At 37.8% G+C, this 25,522-nt stretch overlaps 2 protein-coding genes across 2 annotated transcripts; both read left to right on the top strand.

The window, feature by feature from the left end:
- Positions 1–6,431: 6,431 nt before the first annotated feature.
- LOC134754017 (protein obstructor-E-like) lies at positions 6,432–17,760 on the top strand. The gene is made up of 6 exons (XM_063690077.1): positions 6,432–6,582; positions 8,510–8,823; positions 8,903–9,023; positions 9,455–9,649; positions 11,080–11,155; positions 16,545–17,760. The coding sequence occupies exons 1-6, from the start codon at positions 6,543–6,545 to the stop codon at positions 16,783–16,785; spliced, it is 987 nt and encodes a 328-aa protein (XP_063546147.1). The 5' UTR covers positions 6,432–6,542; the 3' UTR covers positions 16,786–17,760.
- Positions 17,761–20,836: 3,076 nt separating this feature from the next.
- LOC134755090 (zinc finger protein 497-like) lies at positions 20,837–25,487 on the top strand. Its single transcript, XM_063691568.1, has 2 exons — positions 20,837–21,347; positions 21,424–25,487. Exons 1-2 carry the CDS (start codon positions 21,195–21,197, stop codon positions 22,963–22,965), a joined length of 1,695 nt encoding a protein of 564 aa, XP_063547638.1. The 5' UTR covers positions 20,837–21,194; the 3' UTR covers positions 22,966–25,487.
- The last annotated feature ends 35 nt before the right edge of the window (positions 25,488–25,522 follow it).

Here is a 25,522-nt window from a genome sequence, read left to right as displayed (position 1 = left end):
TTACTATGAGTAACATATTTCTGCATATAATAAAGGTTTAGTAGGAAAAAACTACATTTTAGTTTTTAGATTTTAAATTCGCTCCATAACTTGTAAGTGTCATGGCGTTCCTAGTGACGTCAAGTTCATATAAACAAAACGCGCGTTCTAGGCGTTCCTTAGAAGCTTATTAAATAATTTGTTTATTTCGAATTATTAAATATGAATACCAAAGTGTATAAATGTTGTGCGGCTCCTCAGTGTAATAACACATCAATAACAACTCCTAATAAGTTATTTGTGCATGCTCCACACAATAAAACAACACGAAACAAGTAGCTTAAACTTGCAAGGCGAGACAATGGCCGTAGTGCCTAAGACTCGTCTTTATTTTTGCGAAGATCATTTCTATGTGAGTATTTAATTTATTTTTTAGTTTCTATACCTAACATATCTATCTTGTTTGAGGCGTAACTTTAATATAAAAGTTGCATAAGAGTAGAGTTTTGAGGTTAGGTTTCAAATTACACCAGTGTTGTCTTTAATAGATAATGACAAATTCTAATATTAACCTGCTATGGAATACACATAAAAAGCGATTTTACAGGATTTGGATTTAGTTAATTACTTAAATTAGTATGATTTTTATATAATTATAAATATTGTTATTGTACTTACGGAACTTTTGACATTTCTAAATTCTGCTGAACAAAACTTCGTTTGATTGTAAAAAACTCCAAGCATCATCACATCGATTCTAGGAAAATTAGCACTGTTTGCCTTAGTAAACCCTTATTCCATGATTCAAGTTATTATTACTAGTTAATATTCCGTTTAAACTACTTAAATTAAATCCGTGAATCGTAAATAAAATAGCAGGAGAACCATAGGAGAACCAGTACTTTGGATATTTGTTTACATGAACGTGACGTCATTCGCTCTGATTGGTGTTCACCGAATCATGGCGGACTTACGTATTTTGTAATTAAATTTTAAGAAAACATTTACCAATCTCGCCAAATATAAAAAAAAATGAATAAATATAATATTTTAGTGACTTTTAATTACTGTCATCATGCCTATTGAAGCTTCGATGTCTTTACTAAAAATAAACATGACAGAGATGCTAATGGATTATGAATACCTACTTTATAAAATCATACATCGCGGTTTTCGGTGCGGGAATGTTTGACATTAGCCAAAGAGTATAGGTATTGACTTAAAAAAGAGAATGTGCTCTAGCAGATTTCTACCCATTGAATAATTAATTAAACAAAAGATTAAATTTATAAATATTATTTTTATTTCAATAAACTTTGCTACTAAGTGAAACACATTTTTTTTAAATAATAACTGTAAAACATTACAAATCAAATCCAAATGAGTGTTATTTAATAGGTACATATCATTCAAAATCATCATATAAAAGTCAATTCTATATACTCGCAACATCAGAAATCAACATCAGATGCAACTTTCTCTTCCGTTTTTTGAAAAATAAAGCGGGTCGTTACGAGCTTGTGTGGTAAAAAAAATATGTATCATATTGTAATAATTCACAGACCGATTTCAATATCGATTTCACAAAAACATATTGGTTGATAAGAATAATTATATAAAGTGGTGTTATAATGGTTAACTGTTCATTTTTAACCGACTTCAATTTCATAGAAGGAGGAGGTTCTGTATTCGGTTGTGGCTATTTTTTTTTTTTATGTATGTTCACCGATTATTCCGAGACCCGTGGTCCGATTTGCGTAATTCTTTTTTTGTTCGAAAGGAGCTACTTCCAAGTTGGTCCCATATTAATCTGGTTCTGATCTGATGATAGGATCCCTGAGGAATTGAGGGAACTCCTCAATTTTTAAATGCACATGTATGGTGATTTGGGTGGTTTCATAAGCAACTTGAGCATTTTCTCTCGAAAACGACCAATTTGATGAAGTGGACCTGATGATGATGATTGTTTTGAAGATAGTGATGATGATTTTTTTTAATGTAGGATGTTCAGCGATTACTCCGAGACCCGTGGTCCGACTTGAACAATTCTTTTTTTGTTTGAAAGGAACTACCTCCAAGGTGGTCTCACATTAATCTGGTGCTGTTCTGATGATGGGATCCATGAGGAATTGAGGGAACTCCTCAATTTTTAAAGGCACATGTATGGTGATTTGGTCGTTTTCTTAAGCAACTTGAGCATTTTTTCTCGAAAACCACCAATTTGATGAAGTGGAGCTGATGATGATGATTGTTTTGATGATAATGATTTCAGCGATTACTCCGGCACCCATGATCCGATTTGAGTTATTCTTTTTCTGTTTGAAAGAAGTTACCTCTCCAAGGTGTTTTCGTAATATTTTTGGTTTTGATCTGATGATGGAATCCGTGAGGAATTGAGGGAACTCCTCAATTTTTAAAGGCACGTGTATGGTAATTTCGGTGTTTTCTAAAGTAACTCAAGCGTTTCCTCCCCAAAACCACCAATTTGATGTAGTGCAACTGTAGCCTAACCACGAGTTTGACACTAAATATTCTTCATAACTTACTTTGTTCACTAATATGCCAGTACGAGCGAGATGCATAAACAGTAAGTTACGCACACGATAGCGAATATATCAATGTCAAACTCGTGGTAAGGCTACTGATAACTTCCCTCGTATGTGTATTATGATTTTTGATGTAGGTAGTGTTGGAAACAACCAAAGAGACTGAGAGGTGAAGGTAGAGGGTATTAGTGTTTGGGGGGTTTGAGGTTGGGGGTTGAGGGGAGGTGAGTTGATGGGTCGGGGACTGAGGGGTTGGGAGTTAAGGGATTGGGGGTTAGGGTTAGGAGTTAAGGGGTCTGGGGTTAGGGGTCGGGGAATGGCTGTTGAAGGGTTGGTGGTTTAGGGTCGAGGGGTTCAGTGATCAGGGGTTGATGTGCTTTGAGGTTGAGTGATCGGGGGGTTTGAGGGATTGGGTCAGTGGCGGGGCGGAGAATGGATTTAGTGATTCTGATTATTTAATAAAGTTTACGAATTTACAGTTAAACATGATTATGTTTTTCATTCATGCGTCACGCTCTTAACAATGTCTTAAAACTAAAAATGGAAAAATAAAAACTTTTATAAAAAAAAAGATAAACCGACTTCAAAAAGGATGAAATAAAATATTATCCTTTTTAGGGTTCCGTGTTTAAGTATATGCGTTACCAACTGATATGTTTGAAGTCGGTGCCAAACCAAGTACTCCAAGTAGTAACAATACCAGTCAAAAATAATCAGCTTTATATCTATAAATCCCATTACAACTGTACAAATATTATAAACGTGAAAGCAATTATGTCTGCCTCTTTGTTACCTTTTCATGGCTAAACAACTGAACCGCTTTAGCTGAAATTTTGCATGAAGGTTCCTTGAATTGTTTTATATTTTGAAATGTAGTCCTCTGGATAAGCGACAGAAAATAACTCAGTCCCAATCCCACACTTGCGTGCTATGACTGTTCAAGAATTAGTAAATGCTCTTTAAAAAAATACGACGACAAAACGTATTAGATTTACACTAACGTGCCGACAAGCATGGTACGAACTGCGCCAAGAAGGTTCAACCGTGTGTTCTGTTCTGAGGTACGCCGTACGTGTACGCTGCGTCTTACATAGGCGAACACTCGCGAACGCGAAGCGAAGCGACGCGGCACGGCACGGCCGGCCCAAGGCGTTCGCGTTCGCAACGAGATCGCCCACGTAGGACACTTCTATATCTTTATCGAATTGCACTGCAAAATTACTATGAATATATGGTTTAAAATTTAGCTTGGCACCGACTTCAAACATATCAGTTGGTAACGCATATACTTAAACACGGAACCCTAAAAAGGATAATATTTTATTTCATCCTTTTTGAAGTCGGTTTATCTTTTTTTTATAAAAGTTTTTATAGGTATCTATGTTGTTTAAATCCTTTCAACAAAAATTAAAATTGTAAAAAATGTCGATAGTTTATCGATATGACTTTATCGACATGGCCCCGGGCCTCTTGTTTCTCATTGGTTCCCAATCGTACATAAAAAATGTGGCTCTGTGTGTAAGGCTACGGTGACAGCTGGCTCAGATTTCATCTTTTGGAATCTTATATTCTGCTAATATCTACCTATATGTATATTCGAAATCAAGACAGTCAAAATATTTTTGAAGTCGTAAAAGTATAAAGTATATGTATAAATGGGCGCCGTGGCACTCCCCTGGCAGTGCGGACGTCTGTGACCCATACATGTCCTGTACCTACTGTCCTCCACCTGTGAAAACCTTAACGAAATGATAAAGTCAACCTACACTTCCAAGTACTTTTTGTCTACTAGATTAACCAAAATAAAACCGGGTAGGTCAGCCGAATAACATGTTTTTTTTTCAGACTTCTCCCAAAATTTGATTTATGGGTGAAAAAAGACATCCCCGAGCCCGACCCCGACATCCCCGTAACTCCATAGACAATGGATGGAAGAAGGAAGCTCAATAAGAGCTTACTGTAGGACTGCATTGATTTGTATAAGTTTAGAGATTAGGACTAGACCCCTAAGCACTTGGAATTAAGTGCCCCCTTCTCCATCTCAAAACCATTGCTATTAGGTTGTCGGAACCCCAGGACCCGGGCCTTCTGGGCCTAGGCGGAAATCCGACCATGTCTACCCCCCCTCCCCTTTGTTTGCGCGAGTAGGTACGTCTGTTGCCCTGGTGGTGGGGATCTGTGCCCAGCGGGGACAGATGGGAATGAACCTATTCCCATCTGTGGCCGGGGGGACCAATGGGAATTAATCCTTCCCACTGTGCCCGGCGGGGACAGATGGGAAAGAGAATAAACCCATTTGTGACCGCCGGGGACAGATGGGAATACACCAGTCGGATTCACGCAAAAAAGGGGACGGGGGGTAGACATAGTCGGATTTCCGCCTAGGCCCACAAGGCCCGGGTCTGGGGGTTCCGGCCACCTAGCAATGGTTTTAAGATGAAGATGGAGAAGGGGGCCCTTCTACATTCCAAGTGCTTAGGGGCCCTAGACTACATTAAGCTATAATAAATATTATAGCTTAATGTAGAGCCTACGAGTAAAAAATGTAAGTGTTGCTGACGTGAAAATAAATAAATAAAAAATATTGAAAAATATTAACAGCTTTTTATTTTATTTTTTGTATGTCTATAACATTCTATAATAATTGTCATGACCATGACGTTTACGTCTTTAGTAGATGCACAATCCCATCAAATACATAAATGTGAAATGAGAGCCAAGTTCAACATTAAGAATATGCGTCGTTGTTGACTTCGCCGGCAAAAGGATTGATATATAGGTATTTATATAAGTGCCATGTTCTAGTTCACGTGGGCTCTTATTAAGTTCAGGAATTGACTTGGCTAGTTTTTAAGTACAGGCTATATTATATCTGTATATGGTACTTTTCTAAAATTTTGTTTGTTGGTAATAGTTATAAAAACTAACCAAGACAAATCCTGTAGTTGAATTACAGCCCAACTAAACTAGAACTTGGCACTTATATAGATATCAATTCTTTTGGCGCCAGCCCCAACACAGTCCTAGCGATGATCGCGGACAGACTGGACTGTCCCTACATCATGCACTGCTGTGACAGGCATGTAATTAAGACTGGTGTAGGATAGGGACTTAGTGTATGCTTTGAATTTTATTGTTTTATTAATAGGTACCAATTTTGTCAATTTCAATTTTATATTTATTTTTATGGCATGTGTAAAAACTGATTATGAGCCTTGCATAAATGATTTTTTTTTGTATGGAAAAAAAATGTTCAGAAACCTATCGTGTGTGGTATTAAATGAAAGGGCATTCTGAGCCGGTTCTAAAAATATATCACATCATTACATTGCAGTCACGTGTTTTAAATTAAAATAAAAATAATTTTCAAATACCAAGTTTGTTCCATATAACAAGATGACGTCATGACTCCTCTCTTTTTTTTTGGTGCTTCGGGTCAAATTGATTTATATGGACTAAAGATCAATCATGCCGATTTTCATAGCTTTAACACCATTTGCAGCATTTTACTGAATTTCGGGGTGAACCGCCAGGACTAGCACCTATAAGCCTGACCAGTATGATCATTGACAAGAGGGCGCTGTTCATTCTCATGTATAGGGTGACAGTTCAGTATAGTATGAAAAAATTTGTTCCAGTGAAATTCCGCAACATGGCGCGTCAGGCTTTAAACAACTAACACAAAAATATATTTAAAAAAAAAGGCAAAGTTGCAGTTTGATTTAATAAGTAGGTACCTAGTACCTACCTGATTGAGAGTGCTCTGTTTTATTAAGGTCTGCTTCCAAACTCGTGAAAGGAATTACGTACACAATATCCATGGCTACGCAAAATCGTGTTTCCCAACACGCAGGACACGCGTCACCTTCATCACAACTCACAACTCGTCGTTTTTGTAAAACAGGGTGCGGTGCGTGAGATGAAGCCGTGTGGCAATCGGTCTGTCCCCAAGGTCGAGACTTGGGGTCTGCGGATCGCCACTCATACGACGCAGCAACATTGAGCTGAACGTACGCGATGAAGATTCTAGTGTGTTTTTTAAGCGCTTGCGCATTTGGTAAGTGCATTGATAATTTTTTTGTTGGTATCGTACAGGCACTTAATGTGTCCACCGAACCGAATAATAGTTTTGAACATCGGTCACTTATAAAAAACCTTTTTTTTTTAATAAGTAGATAACTTTTTTCCATTAGCTCCAATTCATGAACTCATCTAAAATTTAGGTTGGGTGGGAGTCTGATATCGTGCAATATTCTAAATTAGATATCTACCTAGGTAGGTATATATTTTTGTACATATACCTAACTAAATATGATTACTGTATTTATATTTATAAAAAATATAAATAATGTATTAGGTTATTGTGCATATTTTTAATTAGGCAGTTAATTATTAGGGGAACGTAGAGGCTAGTTTTACGATAAACCGAACAAATATTGTTGTTGTATTTTACATAATGAAATCATTTAAAATAATTTAAATAGTTAATGAAGGCCGCTACGGAGGATTTCACTTCATAAAAATATGAAAATTTGCAATAAATAAGTAGGTAGGTACTGAATAAAATTGGAATTCTTGTCCTATTGTGAGATAGCGTTCCAAAGACAATGATCAATTAAAATTAATAAATTCACTGGATCTAATGAATCTCTACCGTTAACGAGTCTGTTAACAATGACCGTAATTAAAGATCTCTGAATTCCCCTCGGGATTCAACGTCTTACACGTAGAATTGTGGCTTGTAATTTAACACTTGGCGGTTTAATGCATAAATATTTATAAGTGTAAACGTAAACATTAAGTTACGTATTTGTTTACGAGGGCCGCCTTTTAAGTCTTACCGTTTGCAAATTTCTCATAATTATTTTTTAAAAAGCCGGACAAGTGCGAGTCGGTCTCGCCCACCGAGGGTTCCATACGGCAACGGTTGTTGCTCGTGTCAGTGACAGACTGGGTAAAGGTCGCCCGAAAACCGAGAAAAACCAGGAAAACATTGAGGCAGCTGATCGTCGAAGATCGCCATGTGATATACCGTGAGATAGAAGCTTCTATAGGCATTACAGGGAAAATCATTTAAAAAATCTTACATGAAGAGCTGGGTGTAAAAAAAAACTCTCGCCGGATACCTCATTTGCTTATTGACGACCCAAAAAAGGCGCTATTAGATGGTGCCGCAAAACTACAACAATTCGATCGAGGAGATTCAAAACTCGTTTGTGACATTGTCAGTGGTGATGAATCTTTTAAAATCCAGATTCTAAACAGCAATCCACCGTCTTAGTGTTCTAAAACAAGCCGAAACCGACCAAATAAGTCAGCTCAGTAAGCTCAAGGAGTACTTAAAAAATGGTCACCTCGTTTGTCACCAAAAGTGGACACGTTGCCACTATCGGATTAGAACATCACAAAAATATATCACACTTTGCTTACTAGAAGCTATGTGAATTCCGAAAAATCAACCGAAAACATCAATCTGACACACCTCCTGGCAAACAATTGCGTTTTTACAAGAGCAAAACGTCGACATTCTCGCCCACCCGCCGTACAGCCCTGACTTGAACCCTAATGATTTCTTTGCTTTCCCTAAAATCAAGCAATGTCTTCGTGGTTAACGGTACCGAACCCAAGAAGCGGTAGACGTATACAAAACAGCTATTTGGAGCCCCAACTTCGGAGTGGAATACTTGTTTCAAAACTAGATCGACCGAATGAAAAAGTATATTAATTAAATATCACGGCGTGTTCCTAGAAAAACAATAAATAGTACTTGAGCTTTAAATTGTCTTAATAAGTGATTTTACAAACGACACCACTTGATAGGCACTATTATGGTTGATGCACAATTATCGTAAAGTATTTTCTTTATAACTGGTAGACGTGACGGGATGTAGGTAGGGTATTGCATGGCTGACACACAAGTCTCATGTATTAAACTCAATTTTCGCGACGTTCTGAGTTATTTATATGACATATTTTTGTTACAGCGCAAGCTCAATTCGGCAGTTTTAACAGTGGACGGAGTTCAAATGCTTTCGGAAATTCGCCCTTCCAGGCACAGTCAAGCGCTTTTGGAAACTTCGGAAACACACGCACCCAAACTCAGCCCAGCTCGTTTAGCAGTTTTGGAGGTCAAAGCCAGTCGGCCTTTGGTCGCCAATCTGGGTTTCAACAAACCACCGCAAGCCCTCGGAGCAGTCAATTCCAGCAGCAGCCAGCCAGAACTAGTGCTGGCTCCTGCAGGGAGTTGAATGAACGCTATCCTGTGTCTGGGAGCTGTGATCGATACATTGAGTGCATAGTAAGTTACTCATGAATCTCATAATACAATATTACCTACACTATTATCCAAATGTGTGACTTATTACATCAATTTTCAGAACGGAACGGCCGAAGAAAAGACCTGCCCAGACGGTTTGCTGTTCAATGCTAACGTGCTCTTCACAACTTATCCTTGTCAATACCCCAATGAGGTTCAATGCCTAGAACGTTCAGCTTTGCGTGAGTACAGACAGATTATTACTATGAATATATCTATGGTAAATTCTCAGCGTGCGTACAAGACGTCTGCTCAATATTAAATTAAGTTGCATGTGAGATGAATACTAAACGCTGTTCGCGCGTCTTAAACTTTGGTTTCCTTGTCGCATGACTAATAACTTTGTAGAAGTTTTGCAACCATTTTAACTTTATTATATTGCCATGGCGTTATCGAGACAATGATTTGTAAAATGTTATGTATGTTATCAATATTATACTATCAGCAGCAGCTGCATGAGTGTTAAAATAATTCTACTCATCTAATTGTATAAATTGATACTTATGCCTTTTCAGCGATGCGATTGCATAAGTACCTACATATAATATAAATCGTAGGAACCTAGGAACGTCTCAGATAGGTACAACAAGACGAAGTTTTTGTGTGTTTACAGAGCCTGCTCAACCGACGGAGGACTGTCCCCATCAGTTTGGATACTTCAAGTTGGGTGATGCGAGGAACTGCAGTGGTTTCAGGAACTGTGTGAATGGTGTAGGCTATGACTTCATGTGCCCCGAGGGACTGGCCTTCAGCTCGGAGAGCTACCGCTGCGAATGGCCTGATGAAGTCGCCGATTGTGACGCCGAAGGTAATTTACAATGCGAACATTGTGTCACAAATTACTTAGGGCCCATTTGCATCATCCCACTAACCCGGGGTTAAGCGGTTAAACCATTAACCCGGTGTCAAAATGTACTGGTAACTATGTTAACTCCAGGTTTAACCGGTTAACCCGGGTTAGTGGAATGGTGCAAGTGGGCCTAAGAGCTTTAATCGAGCTAATCGTCGTCATCAAACATCTGTCTGGTCTGATTCATATAATAGGCTTGTTGACACATGTTGAATTTTATAACTAAATCTAGTTAAATAGATAGAAAATGAGCAATTTATCACAATAAATTGAAAACTTAAACCATATATGGGAACAATAAAAAAATACAACCTTTGAAAAAAAAATTTTAGCTTTCAAATCACTGACATATATGTATTGACAAGCTGTCGACAACAATTTGTGTCCGCGAGGTGTCCGCCTCAGAATAATAGTTATTATTCTGAGGATATTCTAAGGTGTTCGCCATTTTTTGCGTTTGACGTCTGTCACTAAGCTAAAGAATAAGCGCAACTAGCCAGAGGCGAAACTGTTATGACAACTGTTCATATTCTGCCTACATACGCATTGTAAAGAATCGTAATTAATTGTTATTTACTTATTTTCAACTGTGAGAAAATGTTGACGTATGTAACACGGGCGATATAAAAATTATGTAAAAATAGTCATAAAACCCTTTCTTTGACTCTCGAAACAATTTTGATCAAATCTATTTTGATAAAATAAATAAGTAAAAACACTACAAAAACCACGATATAAAGAATTATATGTCAATACTTTGCATTATGTTCTGTGAACAATACATTACCTATATACGTGTTACTCTACGAAATGATAATCTATGCGCCAAAGCAAAATGGCGTCAGGTCGCAAGCGATTTTAAGTGAAATTTCATAATAAGTCCAAATGGCCTTCAAAGATTTTATTGATTCTCGCTCTGGCATTTTTTTCAGCAAAGGAATCAATGAACTATCTTTGAGATGGCAAAAGTGCATAGATAGCGATGGTAATATATACTTTGATTAAATATACCTATAGTTTCATAAAAAAGTCGTTTTGATTATTGCCATATATTTATACGTAAGGACCTAATACTTACTGAGTATGTAGCTGCCAACAGCCAAAAACCAATAAAGACTATGTTTGCTTGAATTTAATTTATAGACATCTTTAGTTACAGAATGGAACCATTTGAATTAAGTTGTCACCACAGAACTAGGATGACAACATAAATTTTAGGTCTGTGGTTGTCACAACGTCTCCTTACTTTCATTAATAATTCGTCTTATTGTCATGTTCTAGCACTATCTGCACTAACGGTTTTATATATGTACTTATGTAGAGCCGCTAACTTATGAAAGGTATGAACTGAGTTTGCAATTGTAACAAATATGAATACGTTATTTCAGCTTTCCTTGGCTTCCGCTGCCCTGAAGTGGCAATATCTAAAGAACTTGGCCCACCTGCTGGCTACAGATACTACAGGTAACATGCAAGGCATGCCTCGTTAAACGTTTTAAGGATAACATTAATTTCAGAAGATGTATAACACAGCGTACTACAGCGAAGCGAAGCGATGTGTCGCGGGGTGAATCAATCCTTTGATACCTATAGAAGTGTCCTACGTGGGCGATCTCGTTGCGAACGCGAACGCCGTGGGCCCGCCGCGCTGCGCTGCGCCGCGCCGCTTCACTTCGTGTTCGCGAGTTGTTCCTTTACGTAAGACGCTGCGTAAGCATTTACATTATATACTAGCTTTGCCCGCGGCTCCGCCCGCGTGGAATTCGGTCTGTGTCAGTAAGCGGCTAATTCACACCTAAATTCTCTCCCTCTCCCCTAGAGGCGGAACTTGAAGTAAAGTTGACAAATGGATCGCTAGAGCGGCTAGAGGACTGAAGTCCAGATAAAATGTTTTACAATTAGGTACCCCTAAATAAAACTACACTCCAAAATCAACAGTTTTTTCGCCCTTATTCAAAATTAAATTGGTTCAGGGGTTTAAGCGTGAAGAGGAATTTAAAAAAAGTATTTTTTTCATATTTTTTGGGTTTTTACTTCGGAATGTGAAATGAACTTTATAGTATCATTTTGATATCATAAATGAATTCGGCATCCCTGATTTATACGAAAACGATCCCAAACTTGGCCTAGTAGCTTAAATGATATAGATAGGTATCAAGATAAAGTTGAGCGCGTCCGCTCTATAATATTATATCCTCTTTGTTATATGCAATTATATGTATAGATCCCAACTAGGTAGGTAATATTATAAATGCAAAAGTAACTCTGTCTGTCTATCTAAACCGATTTAAATGAACTTAGTATGGAGATAAACAGTTTGAGGGCCGCGGAAGGTCATAGGGTAGTTTTCGTCATCCCATCACGCAGCGCAGTCGAAGTCCCGGGCAGACATAGTTATTAATAAAAAACCGGACAAGTGCGAGTCGGCCTCACCCACTGAGGGTTCCGTACTTTTTAGTATTTGTTGTTATAGCGGCAACAGAAATACATCATCTGTGAAAATTTCAACTGTCTAACTATCACGGTTCATGAGATACAGCCTGGTGACAGACATACGGACAGACGGACAGCGGAGTCTTAGTAATAGGGTCTCGTTTTTACTCTTTGGGTACGGAACCCTAAAAAATTAACTTGTTAAAGTAGCTTTTCTGTCCGTCTGTTTGTCCCGTTGAACGCTTAGGTACTGTGTATGCATCTATTTTCCAATTCCTAATAAATAGATATTTATTACGAACTAAATATGTAGTAGTAGAATGGTTTGATGCAGGCAAGGTCGATGTGTCAAAGCTGTGCTATAGATATAGTTAGAAAAGTAGGTATGTATAATTTGATTAGTAGTTGATAAAACATCGTAACAGGTTGGCATTTGCCAATGTTGACCGGTCAGTCCGAGTCAGGTAGACGCTAGCCGCTAAATGTCAGCAGATGAGAGCGACCTTGGTGACGTAACTCTTCATTAGAAATACCAATACCTTGCATAAGCTGGCATATGTGAGCATTTTGCGGATTTTCGGTACATACATATGCCTGCTATCTCAACTCGTTGCCAATAACTTTCAAAACAATATGCGTATGACCTCCTGAAACCCTGAATTTGTATCTATATACACACATATACAGTGTGGAAAAAAAATTATGGGCCCTAGTTAGCTAACTTTTCTTAAAGGAAACATTCTTTTATTTTTAAAAAGAAACAAAACTGCATTCAAAATTTTTTTAAATTCGCTTGTCTCGCCCGGGAATCGAACCGACTAAAATTCCAAAAAATAACACTATCTATTTTATTCTACTAGTCGATACAGTTAATATTAATGATAACATTTCTCCAAGAAACATTAGATCTTACACGTGTCTGTCGTACAAAATATCCATAAAATCGAATTACTACAGAATATTTAGACAAGCAAAAAAAAATGTGAATGCAGTTTTGTTTCTTTTCAAGAATAAAAGAATGTTTCCTTTATGTAAAATGAAGCTTAAAAATTGTGGCTTTCCGATTATGGAAGGTAGAGGTAAGGAAATGAATATTCATGTATCAAAAAGCCATACACCTAGTATTTTATATAGATGTGCACCCGTGCGACCGTGAGGGACAGAACATACGCAATGCGACACAATTAAAAACACGTTTTAACATTCCTGACAACATACCAGTAACAACCTACGTAATTTGGTCAGGTTATTTACTGCCCCTCATTTCATCTCTACATTATTATACCTCTATGGTTCATGTCAGAGTCTCCTATATATTACAATACTCTTTGGTCTCAGAGCCTCCCTAGCGCCATCGGAGAGATTAGGAACTATTATTTACAGCTGAAAGCTGGTCACTATCTGGTCACTTTTGCAACAATTCTGCCACAAGAGATTGACATCCTTTCTATACCATCCATATTTCCGATAGTTAGGTAATTTTGGTTTTCTCTATTAGTACTTCTTTAATCTCCTTTACTTTTCTAGTTCCAATTCATATCTATTTGTTTATATTATATATTGAGTATTGATTTATTTTTATTTAAGGTATATATTTATTTATGTATATATGCATTATTTTATTATTATATTTCTATTTATGTTTATTTGTAGCAATGTGTATTCAAAACTTGATTGTACACTGTTGGTTTTGTTTGTTATTCGTCGTTACTTACTGTTAAACTCATTTCCTCAAAGGTTAACTGGAAGAGATCCCATACAGGGATAAGTTCGCCTTGTTGTATCTAATTTACTCTGTGACTGTTTTATCGTGTTGTTATTTTTTATGTACAATAAAGTATATACATACATAGAATGAGCTAACTTAAGGTTTTTACTTTTAAGGCACTTTCCTTCCAGGGCCCATACATTTTTTCTGTATTATGTTGCCCAATTGTTAACGGACTTCTATTTCAAGTGATTTCAAGAAGAAAGAGGTACTTACTGTATTCTGTTGAGGCAATTTTAGAGTCCTGTACCTTAAAAAAATGGACCCTGAGTCTGGCTAATGAAAGTTGAACCTGAAAAAACGCGGCAACTTCAAAAAATCTGTAGCAGGCGGCTTTTTGATTACAAAGATTCTAGAATAATAAAATTATAAAAAATATAAAAGTTATGCAATCCTTGTAATCAAAGAGCCGCCTGCTACAGAGTTTTTAAAATTGCCGCGTTTTTCAGGCTCAACTTTTATAAGCCAGACTCTAGAATCACATCACTCGTGTGTCTCTGTCTGTCTGTCCATCCGTCTGCCCTTCTGTCACAGTCAGAAACTACTTGAAGGGTTGGGTTAAAAGTTGGTACAGTCAGCAATACTATTCGCTTAGCACCTTTGCATACAAACTTCTATGCATGGGGGGTACCTTTTCTCTGCAGCTGACTGTACATATTTGTACATACTTATCGTTCATCTTGGGTTACTTACTTAAGTAACCCAAGATGAACGAGTAATGTAAATAAATGAATTTAAAAACCAATTTTTTTACGGGGTTCTAATTTTTTCTTTTTTTAAGTATTTAATTTTGCTACCATACATAGGTACATAATCCACATATAGTGCGACCGACTGTAGCTTACAAATCTTAAATATGGAGTCAGTTTACGACGTAATAGCTACGGGACCCTAAAAGCCGTCTTACATAATAAGAGTAAACAAGTCATAGTCAGCGTGTAAGACTCGCAGTAGAAGGTCCATCGCGATGCGCTGACCTAAACGTTAATGATGATTATACCCTTGACATTCTGATTCTGAGGTGTAGAAATAGGTAAACTTATGTCAGGTAGATTAGTGTTGTTTACCAATATCTCAATTGACATTTTGCTGGGACGTCAGTCTTTCGTGACCACAGCTAGTGCAACCTAGTTGAAACGTCGGAAAAAAGGGAAAATAATGAAATTTAATCGCGATACACCCGTTAATGACATTAATTATGTGTAGAAATAGGTATCTAATAACCCTAAAATTGTCCTACTTTCCTCTCTCCACTAAGGAAATTTTGAAAATGAATATTCTGAAGAACATCCTATGTAACATATTATATCGGTAAATCAACTTTATTATGAAATTTTGTTTTATATAAAACGAAGCTATGAATAAGGAGCACAAGATACCCATTGTTTGGGGTATTATTGCTCCTACCTTACTTAGGGGTGTAAAGTTACCATATTGATTGTGCGCCAAATTAATAGGCCCTGTTAGAGAGATTTATTTTATGACTAACTTAGCAATTCAAAATATACATAAAATTATGTATATCTGAGTATATAAGTAATAATATAGAAATATTATGTTAGAATATATTAGACGTTGTCCTTTTTTTGAATTGGAGCATACTCGTAGTTACCCACCAAGGAGCAAAGTAGGACCATTTTACGGAATATAAAATATTCAGATTCTCACAAAGATTATGCGCGATTAACATTTAAGGTATGTGTATAATGTACATTGTGATACAAGTGTGCTAAGTTGGCCATTACACAGGAGGCGATATTGTGCGCGCGAGCTGTAAGCGAGCGCTCAATAAGAAAGCCGATACTATATATTATATAGTATACTATATATTATAGTACACTCATCATAATTAGAAAAATACTGATACATATTTTTTAATACAGTTAAATAAATAAAGTTATATTTTCAGGCAACACGTACAGTAAATAGTACACCCATATCAGACTAATGATTTAATAAATTAATAATTTAGCGTGCGGAAAGTTGGTTTTCGCGAACTAGTGCTTTTTACTTTCCAATTTTTTTAAATTTATACTTGTTCCAATTCATGACTACTTATTGATGAGTGTTAATATTAGTTTCTTTTAAACGTCGTAATCAACATAAAAACCTACTGTTAACGTAAGAAAGAGCATTCGTGTAAATACACTTACCTACTTATATAAATATTTAAGTTCCAAAATAAATGTAACGAGTAGTACAAAAAACTGGACCATAGATCTAAGTTTACGGTAGGTACTTCATTGAACGTTCAGTAGGTATACATATTTAACCTTTTGGACACCAATTACGGATATATCGGCACCGCAGGTCCAACGCCAAATTTCGGATTAATCGGTCAAAGACCACAGAGCAACATAGACCTACGTGCATGTGCATAAAGTTCAATTTCAGTTTTGACACTTCGGTGACGTGGCGTCCCAGTGGCAGCTTTTGTGTTTGACACGGCATCGAAAAGGTTAATAAGGTTAATAGGTTAACTTGGCTTTCTTTTCTTCATGAGCCTTAAAGTACGCTTCAACTACTGTAAACTTAGGCAAGCCCGTGCATTCAAGTTCTATGGACGCTCTACCGACTTAAAATTATATAAACAGAATACATTTATTAAACTATACCGATTCATACTCTAATACCTACTCTCATGTTTCACAGGTCCGACACGAACTGTCAGAAATATTTCATTTGCATCGAAGGCCGTCCTCGCGCGCTGAGCTGCGGCGGCGAATCCGGCTTCGACGAGCTCACCTCCACCTGTGTCTCGGCCGACGAGGTGGCAGCTTGTCCCCAGGACCTCCGCGCCGCCGCCGCGAGAGCCAGGGAAGACGAGAACCAACGACTCGCCAAAGAAATATCTTTCAATGCACGCCCGCTACAACAAAAAAGACGATTCTAATACACAAAAAATCAATCAAAGAAGATTTTAAGTATTTAAGGCCTTATTAATTAAAACTACCGATAAAAATATTGTGTAACGGAAATAAAACATAATATTTTTATGGATATCTTCGTTACACAGTAACATTAATTATAGGTAACAAATTTCTATGCAGGGGGGGTCACCTCTCTCTGCAGCTGAATCCAAATATTTACACGACGAATTTAAACGTTACCTACTAAGAGAACTTAGTCGTTTATATTAAGTACAGTCAGCAGCAGAAGTTGCCAAGCGGGCGAGGTGTTCAAAATTGCCTTGACACGCTCTTATTCCCTTAACAATAAAGTCGCGTCAAAATCATTTTGAACACCTGGCCCGCTTACCAAATTCTGCTGCAGACTGTACATATATTTTGACAATAGGGTGCATATAGATATGTTAGACCTTGATGACTGTAATGTAAGTCAATCAAGGGCCTGACACTCTTTGATAGAGAAAGATAGTCTTATTGCGATTCCTATAAGAGGAAAGAGAAAATAGTGCCATATGCTTTGTCCTTATCACCGACCGGGGTTTTTTTCATGGTCGGGTTATGGCAGCATAGGTAGGAGGCGATGGCGAAATACCGAAATTTATAAGAGTGAAAGAGAAAAAGGTTTATGCTGCCATACATTAACCTGTCAATACATGAATATATCTTTCTCTTACCCCTGGTCGCTCGGTTTCATGTCTATAACTACTATACTATGTCTATGAAGTCAATATTATAATTATAATTTACTTTCAGCTAGTCCTTCTCAGTCATTTGAGTTACCTACCTATGTCAGTTTGTGCATATAACACAATGTATATAATTTTACAGTCATTTAAATAAACACAGTGATATACCCACAGTCTGAGCACAAGATCCGAGGGATTATACTCGCAAGGCCAGGCATTGTACTTATTCTAGATGTTCGGCGCCGGGCAACCTCATTCATTAGTTATGATTCATTACCCAGGTAATCATTACCCAGCTCGACAATCCCCAGGACTAGTGTGCAAACTGTTGTGTTGTTCATAGAATAAACAAATACATTTTACCTTTTATTTTTTTACAATTTACACGTTTGTTTCAAAACCTCTTAAGGGGCCCACTGATTACCAGTCCACCGGACGATATCGGCCTGTCAGTTGTTCGGAACTGTAAAAATTTTGTTCTAACTGACAGGCCGATATCGTCCGGCGGACTGATAGTCAGTGGGCCCCTTAACTGACAGGCTAATATCGTCCGGCGAACTGATAATCAGGGGGCACCTTTAAAGTAAGACAAAGGATAGGTGAAGGTGAAGCCCGACATTCATGGGCGCGATGCGCGCTCTTAAGCGTCCCCGGCAAGCTGGGCCGAATTTCACACGAATTTCACTTTCCCATACTAACGGAGTTTCGTTCTCATTTTAAAACTTCGTGTTGGATTGTAACGAAACTTTGCATAAATATACAATGACGTGAGGTATATCTATACCTACCTAGGTCTGTTAATTAGTTTTCACCTCAGCAGCTCGAACAAGCCTACTTTCGTCACTCCCTGGAGTGAGGAAAGTGCGACTTTCCTCACTCCAGGGAGTGAAACAAAGTAGCTTTTTAATTTAGTGAAGGCCATGAACTGCCACTTCATACTTTTATTACAAATTATTTTTTTTCTCTGTATTATTCTGTGTAATTCGAAATACATTTTAACCTTTAATATGTTCTCACTACTGAGGTGAAAAATTATGTGTGCAACACGAGAGCAAAGTTATTTTACATCTCGTGTTTTTGAGTCCCTCGCTACTCGCTTCGCTCGTGATTCAATTATACAATCTTTCGCTTTCTCAGGACTCAAAATAAACACTCGCAAGAAAAACCAACTTACCTCTCTTGTTGCACAAATAACTATTATATAGCTCCACTCGCATTTTATTTTTAGTGCTCAGTTCCTCACCGTAAATTTGTATGGTTTATGGCGGGCTACAAATTTACTCGACCAATCATATTGTCGCATTACGTATACTCTGTGACAGAATGGCCTCCTATAGAAATGGCCTACCTTCTATGGCAATGGGCATGGAGACTATATAAAGGAGCCAAATCTCTATGTATGAAAAGTGTCCATCAAAAAACAGTAATTAGGCGGCGCCACCATACACCGAAATACTACCAAAAAACAACCTACGTAATTTGGTCGGGTTATTTGTTGCCTTATATGGTTCATGTTATACTCATGTCCCAGAGCCTAACTAGCGCCACCGGAGAGATTAGGAACTATTATTTAAAGCTGAAAGCGATCCTTTCTATATGCAGCTTTGTACTTATACTAAGATAAATAAGGATAAAAAGAAAAACAATTTCAAAGAAAATCAGATACTGCAAGTACTTACACCGGCTTTACTATCTTGTATACCAAATTGAAAGCAATAAACATACTTATTTTATTGTTAGGTTTCTTATTTTTATTTCATTATTTTTAAACTTTTTCTACATAAAATTAGGTCTACTTGGAAGGTTTACAAGTAATTTTTTGTTTGGTTTCTTGTAACCAATAAGATTTTGTTACATGAAACCAAACTTGTAAACCGACCAAGGGCCCGTTTATCAAAAGCTTGTAGCTTGTAATACAAGTGGAAGTCCATTTCTAACAAAAGCTGTCAAAAAAGGACTTCCGCTTGTATTACAAGCTACAAGCTTTTGATAAACGGGCCCCAAGTAGTCCTAATATTATGTAGAACGAAAGTACACGTATGGATGGATGCATATGTATTATGTAGTTGTGCACGCAAACATACATACTTAGTTTCAGGATGAAGTCAGAGATGGCGCTTTCAAATGAGTTTACATAAAATGCTTCAAGAGGGCTCTCTTTACCTATATTAGCGGAAGCCGCTCGACCCCAATTTCAAAGGAATACCGCAAATCGATGTACAGGTTAGCCGTTTGGCACACGCATACTAGAGGTCAAAACAAAATTTTTGACCCGCAGTTCCTAAAAAAGTGGTGGTGGTTTTGTATGGAAAAAAATTTTTTTTTTCCAAAACCTATCGAGTGTGGTATCATACGAAAGGACTTTTTGAGGCGACTCTAAATATATATCACATCATTACATTTCGGGCATTTTTTTTTAAATTAAAACAAAGAATTTTCGTAACATACTGTGGCGAACCTCTTTGGTCGGTTTACGTCCGCCTGCGAACGCAGGCCGCTAAGCCGATTATGTACTTCTCGTTAATCAAAAACTGACTGATGTAAAATAATTGTTCTTTGATCTTGTCAGAAGAAAATATAATTAGTTTTCTTTCTTATTTGTTAACTGATTATTTATTCATACCAAAAATAGAAGTCCCACAATACCAAGTTTGGGCTCCTCCAGACACGATAAGGGGTTTTTTTTATGTACAATATACCACAAATGATACGTGATATCCTCATGTCTAACCCCAAGAAAGCAATTAACATTTTTTTTTTAACTTTGCAGTGACACAGTTTTCATACAAAAAAAAAATTTTACCACTCCCTCCCCAGCGCAATTTTTTTAGGAACTGCGGGTCAAAAATTTTGTTTTGACCTCTAGTATGTGTGTGCCAAACGGCTAACCTGTACATCGATTTGCGGTATTTTTATACGAACGGGTTAGACTATATACTTACTTTACTCTTTGCATAGTAGGAAGTTTTCTTTCTGTACGGTAATATTTTTTTTACTACTAAGATATTATTAGAATACATTTTTACTAAACAATATATACAGCCCCCTCCACACTCGTGCGCCGCGCCGCTAGTTCGCTAATCAGCGAACTACTCGCGACTGTGTCGCGTCTCCACACTCGCGTTCGCGGCTTCGCGCCGCGATTCGCGCATGAGTGTGGAGGGTCCTTTTGGCCCTCATTACTACTAGTGCATTTAACAATAGCGAAATAAGGACTTGGCTTAAAGGACTCGCATCCAGGCCAAAAATGAAAAAAAAAACATGTCATGACATTTTTCTGCGAAAGTAGCGCGGTTTTGCAACTTTTGCACCTTCCTAAATTCAAATTTGAAGTTTTACTCGCTGAAAAACGATTTCTTGATCGTTGTTATTTAAAATTTGATCATAACTTCATAAGCACAAACTTAAGATACCCGTGACGGATATTATGCAGCGCTGTAAATATCGCGTGAAGGGTGACAAGCGAGGCGCCGCTCGACATCCGCTGGCGCAGCCCTGACGGGCGGGCATCGCCCTAGTTGCCCCTTCGCATCGAACGGTTGCGTAGTAGCGATCGCGAGCCCTAGCCACAGAACCCTGTTATTATTTCAACTATGTGTCTAAATTTGTTTCTAATCGATATTTTCTTTGTCTGACTGTGATTCGTGTTGGTGCGAGTGTTTGGTTTGGATTCATATACTGCAAAGGAATATTTTACGGACTTGAAAATGGAAGATTCCTATATAATAGCTAATTTCCACACTCTGTGTCGCTTGTGTTTGAGCAAGAGCTCTCTGATGGTGTCGATTTTCGGAGCCGCGCCTGACGATGAAACCAATTCGGCGCTAACCTCGAAAATCGCTGAATTTTCCGAACTTCAGGTTGGTATAAATCAGATAATTAGCATAGTTCTTGACAGATTTATATGTGTATAAATATTTTTCTCTTTGTTTATAGATGGACCCTAATGATGGCCTACCTGGAAGAATCTGCTACAAATGCTTGTTTAAAGTAGATAAATGTACAAAATTTCGCCTTCAATGTATCCAGAATGAGACAAGACTGAGACAGATCACAAATAGAGTCAATGAACAAGACAATTCTAATTCCTCAGAGATGTCCAATTTTTACACCACCCCTCAAGATATAAACAAACAAGATTACATTGTAGAAGACAGTGTTGTTATGGTGGTAGACCCAAGCCTAGACTATGATTCCTCGGAGGAGTCTGACAATGCAGATCAACCTGATGCAGATGCTACAGAACGAAACAACACCCCTGATGGAGACCATATGCCAGAGTCATTCTTCAAAAATGTTGCCATGTGTCAGTATTGTGATCAAGCTTTCATTTCTCAAGATAAGTGTAAAGAACATGAGGTTACTTGCCATGATCCTAACCTGCCGTTTAAATGTATACAATGTGGCTTAGTGTTCCCTGAGCGAAACCAATATGTCCAGCATATCAAGCAAGTACATGGCACTGACAAACCTTATCACTGCCCGGAGTGTGACAAGTCCTTTGGCCGCAGATCAGATTTAAGGAAGCATTCAATAGTTCATACTGGCATCAGGCCATTTCAGTGCCAGTACTGTCTGAAAAGCTTCTCTCGTAACACAAATCTAAGCAAACATCTCAGGATACATGCGGGCACCAAGCCACATGTATGCCCTTTATGTCCAAGAAGCTTTGTGTGCCGCAATGACTTACAGCGCCATGTCCTAGTCCATTCTGGTATGAAACCATATGCGTGCCGAAAGTGCCCTTTGACATTTGGTAGAAGAGATAAACTAATTAAACATGAAGTCAGACATGGTCCTCTGAGTCCCAACCAAGTGCATGAAATAGATAATGAGCAGGAGACACATGATATGGTAGTCAGCGTCAACCCTTTCAGCAACTTACTGACTTCTCCCACCCACCAAGGTGCTGATTATGATCTCCCTCGAGTACCAGACCACATTTCCGGTGTTAGTAGTTTTATTAATCAAATACATAAAACCCCTTCCACTTCAGGAAAGCTAACAACATCTCCACTAAAACCAAAACCAGTATCAAATAAAAACAGGCCTAAAAATATAAAATGTCACCAATGTCCAAAAAAGCTATCTTCATTAGATGCATATAAGACTCATGTTTCAATTGCACACATTGGAAACAGAGGATTCCAATGCAAAATATGCTTCAAGAAATTTTCTCGTAAGAGAGAGCTGGACCGACATGTGACCCTTCACTCTGGAATGAAGCCTTTCTCATGCGGTCAATGTGATAAAAAATTCAATAGGAAAGACAAACTGAATAAACATGAGGAAACTCATGAATGCCTGGTTGTGAACATGCCTTGTATTGAATGTGGGCTCACTTTTGAAAAGAAAGCTGACTTAGTAGCCCACATTAAATCTCACTTCACTGACAATTTTGATGACAAGCCTGAGATTAAGAAGGAGGATGAGCCCGAGTTCCCAATAGATGACAACTATTATGACTTGGAGACCTGAGATCAGGAGTTTAACATTGATTTTTTGAATTGTGGCACTGCTATTCTATAAACACCACTGTCCTTAAATAATTATGTTTCAATCCATGTAATTCCGAATTTTATTGTGCAATTGTTTATTACATAGATTTAGATTTATTTATTTCATAATATTAAATTACATTATAAATTATTTTAACTTAATCTATACAAATACAAATCTATACAAATCTAACATTTCATTAATGGTGTTATACGCAACATTTGTACGCAAAAGGTATTATCTAAAGGTTTAATTACACTTTTATCATAAAATCTAAGTGAGATTGCACACGATTGACACGATTGTAAAGGTAAATGACTAAAACGGTTTTTGTAAGTGCCCATGAACACGCACTCCCTGTGTCCACTTCCATAGGTACTACTTTACTATCTATAGTGATAAGAACGCTCACCGCACGATAATTCTTTAAAAACATCTAGTACATTGGCGCCTCCTCGGAAGACACGTCCTCTTCCTCCTCAGCCTCAGCAGACGATTCTGAGACAAAATTAGTCGCTTGTCCTTTGCGCCCCTGCCCCCGCGATCCAGAACGGCCGCGGCTGCGGCTACCGAAACTCCTCACAGGCCCCGCTTCCCGCGCCGGCTGCAGACGAGGACATAACCTTCGTAAATGCCTAATAGCCTTGCATCCACTGCACTGGTATGACGTAAACTTGCAGCCCTTAGCAACATGATCGTAGACGCCGCATGCCGTGCACCGCTCCGCGCCCCGCGAGTTGCCCGCGTAGACGGCATTCAGCCCTTCTTGCCATTGTACCTGGCCACTGTTTCCGCTGCCCTCAACCAATGCAGCATCTTTCTTCGCGGTTTCTAAAGCGGTGGCGAGTGTCACCGCCCTCGCGTAGGTAAGTTTCTGCTCCGCGAAGAGCCTTTGCCGAATAACCATACACTAGCTGGTCGCGCAAGTTGTCTTCCAGTGCCGCCCCAAAATCACAGTATCTGGACAATTGCTTGAGCTCCGCCACGTATTGTGCCACCTTCTCGCCCGCCTGCTGGCGTGCTTGCCGGAACCGATACCGTTCCGCCATTATGGACGGTCTAGGCTGTATATGATTCCCCATTCCGCTCTTAGGACTAGTAAGGTTCACCATAAGTTCGTGTGTTCGATCACCCACTAGTGAAATTAAAGTTGGTAGATCAAGTTCGTTCTTTATGTCATTTGCCGTAAGATACATTCTCACTCGATCACAATACGATAGCCAGTTACCGTTCACCACGTCGAATTCTTTAATCTTGCCAATCGACATTGTCTTACACTTTCCTTGATAACCACACTCACAGTTATTTACGCGTATTAGAATAGTAACTTTTATCCATTCGTATCCATTGTCTGATAAATGAAACAACTCTTGAGGCTTGTAGGAAATATTCGCGACTGGCGCATGACACCCGACATATATCAGTCTACCCTCTAATATACCTACATAACACATATATTGGATAATTTGCTGTAAGATGAACAATATAGATACTATAGATAGGCCTTTTGTTGTAACTTTTAAATTTTAAAGAGTTCTCAATGTGATTATTATAAATAGTATTAAATTTAATTAGATCAACACTATTTTAACTTATTAATTATTCACAACGACATGACTTAATCGCGTAAAATTAAGATTTAAATTTACCTCCGACGTTTCGCGGACGGTGTTGTCCCCGTGGTCTCGGAGAAGAATTTAAAACTTAATTTTACGCGATTAAGTCACGTCGTTGTGAATAATAATGTGTAAAAATCGTAAAGGTTTAAGACGAAAGTGGAGGACCCACGCGAAATCTCCTTAGACTCCTTTTCATACAAATGTAGTCCTCATTTTCCTCTGGATATTAACATTATTGAAAATATTCAACACAGTTTATAGTACTTATATCAACCACAGTTATGCCCCTACGTTGAATTTTTTCGAATTTTTAATTATTATAAAAGTTAGCATTTAAAAATTTGTATGAAACCTTTTTTTGCTCCTTAATTTTACAATAATCAAAAAATCTAAATAAAAAAGTCTAACGTAGAGGCGTAGGTATGGTTAATATGTATCAAATTATGTAAAAATATTTTCCATAATGTCAATATCCAGAGAGGAAAATGGGGACTACAATTGTATGGAGAAGCGGCTGTCCCCTTTCCTCTTAAATCACTATTTTAACTTGTATGGAAGTATCACAATACAGAGCCAATTCATAGCGTGGATCTAGGGTACTTTATCAACATATTAATACAAGTAGTATAACTAAATGTGGTTACTGCAGAATATTTATTAATACATACTTCGGAACAATCTCCATTTTAAACTATCAGAAATAACTTATATAATATGTTGGTATTATATCTTTAAGAAATAAATTATTATAGTCATATTAGTATTTAGATACATGTGTGGAGTTGCTGCTCCCTAAAAACTTATTCTGTTACTACATATACATGTTATTACGAATTATATGCACCAACTACAATTATGCAATAAAAAATCAAGCCATTAATTACATAATACTGATAAGTAACGAAATAGACTAATGT

This window comes from Cydia strobilella, chromosome Z (genome assembly GCF_947568885.1).
Source record: "Cydia strobilella chromosome Z, ilCydStro3.1, whole genome shotgun sequence".
Lineage (NCBI taxonomy): Eukaryota > Metazoa > Arthropoda > Insecta > Lepidoptera > Tortricidae > Cydia > Cydia strobilella.
Note: the sequence above shows the minus strand (reverse complement) of the source record. Positions and strands in the feature narration are given on the sequence as shown.

What these genes read in the sequence shown, in the direction of transcription:
- LOC134754017 (XM_063690077.1), top strand. Translation starts at nt 6,543, where the DNA reads ATGAAGATTCTAGTGTGTTTTTTAAGCGCTTGCGCATTTG. An exon ending in TTTAAGCGCTTGCGCATTTG is followed by an intron (nt 6,583 to 8,509) that starts GTAAGTGCATTG and finishes TTTTTGTTACAG; the next exon opens with CGCAAGCTCAATTCGGCAGT. An exon ending in CGCCGATTGTGACGCCGAAG is followed by an intron (nt 9,650 to 11,079) that starts GTAATTTACAAT and finishes ACGTTATTTCAG; the next exon opens with CTTTCCTTGGCTTCCGCTGC.
- LOC134755090 (XM_063691568.1), top strand. Translation starts at nt 21,195, where the DNA reads ATGGAAGATTCCTATATAATAGCTAATTTCCACACTCTGTGTCGCTTG. An exon ending in CTGAATTTTCCGAACTTCAG is followed by an intron (nt 21,348 to 21,423) that starts GTTGGTATAAAT and finishes CTTTGTTTATAG; the next exon opens with ATGGACCCTAATGATGGCCT.